The 4778-nt window shown below is 38.6% G+C and overlaps 1 protein-coding gene across 3 annotated transcripts; it reads right to left on the bottom strand.

Annotated features, from left to right (window-relative positions):
- Window positions 1–562: 562 nt before the first annotated feature.
- LOC141611852 (uncharacterized) lies at window positions 563–4463 on the bottom strand. 3 transcript variants are annotated; one of them, XM_074430500.1, is made up of 3 exons: window positions 3055–4463; window positions 1395–1923; window positions 563–1012 (listed from the first exon to the last, which is right to left on the bottom strand). In XM_074430500.1, exon 1 carries the CDS (start codon window positions 4233–4235, stop codon window positions 3174–3176), a length of 1062 nt encoding a protein of 353 aa, XP_074286601.1. In that variant the 5' UTR covers window positions 4236–4463; the 3' UTR covers window positions 563–1012; window positions 1395–1923; window positions 3055–3173. The 3 variants fall into 3 exon arrangements, with proteins under 3 accessions (XP_074286601.1, XP_074286600.1, XP_074286602.1); XM_074430499.1 differs by having other exon boundaries at window positions 563–1923; XM_074430501.1 differs by having other exon boundaries at window positions 563–1911.
- Window positions 4464–4778: the final 315 nt, after the last annotated feature.

Below are 4778 nucleotides of genomic sequence, written 5' to 3'. Positions count from 1 at the left end.
TCCTTGCCCTCTCGTGCACGCTCAGATTTCATATTCTCATACCATAACGAGGCGCCTTTAATTAACTTCACGACGGCATATTTACAACTCTTTTCGTCAGACAGCTCCTTAAATTCGAACATTCGTTCGATATTTCGTTCCCACTCCAAATAATTCTCTGGTTCCGCACCTCCTACAAACACGGGTAACTCTGTAATTTTAAACTCATCCACTGGTCGTGGTGGATCTCCACGCCTTGGCTGTCAATGCGGATTGGTCTCATGAATATTTTCCAACGCCCTACGGACACTACTCATAAACTGTGGATTGTTAAAATCCATATCGATAGAGGATCAAGAGCCGAAGCTCTGATACCACTAATGATACGCAAGCGGAAGTAAAATCGGTTAAATAACGAACAAGGATGCGGGACGATTGTCACACACCAGCTACCAGCAATGAGTAACGAATTACAACGGATATTTGAAACGAATTCCGCCGAGAATTCGGTTCAATGGTGCCCAATACTAAAGACCTATTTAGTATTGAACGGAGACTTGAAGTACGTTCTCAAGTCGGAAGATTTGATCAAAACTTTGATCGTTTTCTGAGATTCTTATTAATAATTCAATGCTGAAAATCAAACGTACAATCCCCTATTTATAATAAAGTTAAGACGTAATTTTATCGGAAGTAGGAGAACTAGTTCGACCCGACTTCTTTATTTGATTAACTATAAATTCCTATCTCCTAAAGGCACTAAAATTGCCAATTTATTTATCCTAACAACAATAATAATAATAGCTAATAAAATTATAATTATAGCTAATTATTAATCGATTCCTAATCGAACCCGAGTCCTCCAACATGCCCTTCCACGAAGGGAACTCCAACTCCACCCTTGTAACCACTCAGCATTGAGCCGAGAATCGAACCCGTATCCTGCTCCCTTAAATTCGTACCTGGCACATCTTGTAAATCCAAGCTCAGCTCGATTTCTACATTTGATAACGTATCAACCTTACCCACAAAGCTGGAGGCAAATATCATGTCAGCATTACCAATAACTCAATAAAGAGAACACAGAAGCTCGAAAGAGAACTTGAAATGATCAGAAGCCCAATCAAGTAAATAATTGATAGAATCACGAAGCTTAGAAAATTATACCCCTTCGCATAGTATTTACTACTACCTCCGTCCCGGTCAATTGTTGTACTTTGGTTTTGGCGCAAATACCAAGGAAGGAGGAAGGGGTCAATTACTAAATGACAAGTGGAACAAATTGAGTGTGAATGGTCAAATTGATCATCAAGTTCATTCTTAAAATAAAAAGGATAGCAATTGACTGAAACACCCCAATATGGAAAAGGACAACAAATGACCGGGACAGAGGGAGTAGTTTTTACAACAATTACCTAACAGGAAGGCATGAACAAAGCAGCACAACGTGGAGCTTTGTAACTCCGAAACTCAGTAAGATTACACCTGAATCGAATCATGAGCCCAGTAAAAGAAGTAATAATCAGACGATAATGAGTATGATTAGTTACAACTTTGTAAGATTAAACCAGAATCGAATTGATAGGAAGCAAAGTGAAGCTTAACTACTGCATTATTGGTTCCTTTCTTTGTACATGAACCACCAGGTGGCTGATCTTCGAGGCTCAAATTATAGCCTCTTCTTTTGTTTACGCTATTTATTCTCTTCAAAATTAGAGGTCCTGAGCTTCATACACAGAGGGGAGTAGCAGCTATAAAAAAAGATTCCATGGGTGCTCATACACCCAAACCAAAGACAAATAGACAAAAGCTCCTCAACAAATGCGTATCTTATCTACAAGGCTAATGGCAAGACAAGTAGAATTGGATGTATGCAACCTTTTTCGGTGTGTTGAAGAAACAAAGAAGCTCTTCCAGAGTTCCGGCTGAGTACTGCATATTATGCTGATAATCAAACGGATGAGCTTGTATTCCATATTATAAAAAACATACACGCAAAAATGAATCAATCTGCTTTAGAGGTGATATGAATGACTCTTCACCAAAAAAAAACACAGAGTACATCAAATGTTACGCCTGAAATTCCTTCATTTAAGTTCATCTTGTGTAGGGATATTCCCCTTTTAAGCAACCTAAAGTAAGAAATAGACTTTGAAGGAAAGTGACAATGTTACATCCCTTGCATCCCTTACCTAAAGTAAGAAAACAGACTTCGAATCTTCGATTGCCCCACCTCGATCAGGATTCTAATAGGTGAGATTTGTCGCATAATGACAAACTAACACAAAATTAGAGGCTTTTCAAATTTGAAAGTTGGATTCCAGTGTGAGCATCAAGGGACAGAATCACATAAAATAAGCAAATAGTCATTTATAATTGATAGCAAGGTTTGTCGAACGACTCGAACAGCTTAATAGGGAATAAATCTAATTCTTTACGAAACTAAATTAGGAAACGCTTTATTGCAAAAGCAATTTCAGAAGCCTGGAAGTTTGCAAGAAAACTAGACTATAAGAGGTCACTATCATTAATTTACACAGTCAACTATTACAGCATTCAATCATATCTTAGTTTAAGGAAGTGCGAGACTATAAAGGGTTAGTATTACAAAAGGGGGAAATCTAATCCCATATAAACCTATTAATTAGAAATTCACCAAAAATATCGCGATTCTTAAGCCAAGAAGCAGCTAAATAGATGGACAAATACAGAGTAACGATTATTAGAATATAAGCTAGCAAAAACAAAGAGCTTGGTGACATTACAAATATACTATTCCAACACCATCATGAGCTCCTTATTTCACTAGCGTGAAACATTGGCTCAAGTTAGAGAATTGCAGCTTCAACTATACAGTGTATCTGTTTCCGACTAAAGCAAGTTGTTATCAGTTGTGCTACAACTTTGCATCTTTTATACTTGCATACAGTTCATACAATGTTACAACTAAATCACAAATTAAATCAAGCGGAAAAAAAGGATATCTAAGTAAATCATGTAAGACACAAAGTAATGTCTAATAAGATAAAGAATCAAACACAGAAGACAGTTTACAGGAACGGAGAACGTACATACCTCCATGATTGTGAAACAATCATCCTAAAAGGCAAACAACAGACCTCTTACAGAAACTGGCTGAACCAGCTGTAATTGTGAATAGCCTAAGAGATACACAGATCTTGACAAATGAAAACCTACTGGCCATCCAACTGCTGTATCTCTGAAGACACCTTCAAACATTCGTGGGCCCATGATTTCTTATCATCTTCCCCCTCTTCAATCCTAAAGAAACCCGAAGGGTTCTGATTTCTCTTAATTAGGCCAGAGATGTCAGAACTAGTCGGGGACTTCTTGGCCTTACTAAACTGAAATCTCACAGGGGGCCTCTCATCTGATCTTAATGTATTCTTACTCGCCTCAATCTCACATAACTCCTTCGGCAGACCTTCATTTTCAGTCATCTCACCATATGTACCCATCATACTACCATGATTTCGCAGGAAAAATATGGATGGGGGTTCAACGAAAGAAACTTCCTTGTCACCATATCGCAAAGGTGGAGCAAGAAACGGGTTAACCTTAGCCTCTATCCTATCATTACGGACCAAATGCAGGTCCCGCTGTTCATCCTTTACCAGCTCAACTGCCTCATCTACTTTAGGACCATCAACATGCTCAGCAGGAAAACCATCTGTCTGATTTTCACCTAGCGGAAACGGAGGTAACCAGGGTGGGATATGTTCCGCGAGGGGTTTATCTTTATCTCCGAATTGCAAAAAAGTGGAAGGCGAGTTAAATTGTTTGGAAACCTGAAACCTGGGAAGATGAAAGGCAAAGGGTACATTCTCAACAAAATTAACATACTGTTGAATCTCCTTAACAACCCCTGAATTGGGAAGCGAACGATGAACATCAGAAGCACCAGGAAAACCTTGAACAAACCCTAAATCTTCTAATCCTTGTATTAAATCAAAGACATTACATTCTGATCTACCAGCTAAATTACAGTACAGATTTGAAGCTTTACCGAGTTCTTTGAGATATCGAATCGCAACATCCGAAAGAGCTTCCAGAGCAGATTGCTGGAAACCTTGGAATCCCTCGTTTTCGCAGATTTGCGCTACTGCAATCTTGGCAATTGTACGAGTGAAATCCTCGTTAACTGACGGCTTTCGAGTGTAATGTTGTTGTTGTACTTGTAGTTGTTGTTGTTGTTGTGGAGGTTCCTTTTCAGCATCTTTAGAGTCCTCCACCATCGCTCATCGCATCAAAGGGTAATTGAGATAATTGTATAGTTGTAGGGTTTTGAAAGGAAGCTGTGCTACTGGAATCGGGAAATTGAAGTGTGAAATAGGAGGGAAGAATGAAGATGCATATGTTTTATATAAACTGTTAGAACCTCCTCTTAAGGCTCCAAGTTCCAACCGAGTAAGAGAAGCAATCAGCATCATCAAATCAAATTAATCCGCAAGGATCATGTCGGGGATACAAGGATAACAGTTTATATAAAACATTGTATGTTCGTGTCAACCCGCTAATTGTCTCATATCGGGGATGCAAGGATAACAGTTTATATTTGAGCACATTTAGTCCCCGAATTAACCTCGTTCCTATGCTTTATAACACTTAATTGGGTCATTTACTATCTTTAGTTTCCCATTTTGCATATTCTTTGAGATTTTATCTGTTAACCTTGCATTTACGAGGCGAAATGGAGCTAAATTGATCGCACCTAATGACCAAGCATCAAAGAGAAGACCAACACTAGAGGCCTAAGTAGATAATAAAGTGAAATGGGC

This window comes from Silene latifolia, chromosome 11, assembly GCF_048544455.1.
Source record: "Silene latifolia isolate original U9 population chromosome 11, ASM4854445v1, whole genome shotgun sequence".
Taxonomy (NCBI): domain Eukaryota; kingdom Viridiplantae; phylum Streptophyta; class Magnoliopsida; order Caryophyllales; family Caryophyllaceae; genus Silene; species Silene latifolia.
The sequence above is the reverse complement of the archived record's forward strand: the minus strand, read 5'-3'. Positions and strand labels throughout refer to the sequence as shown.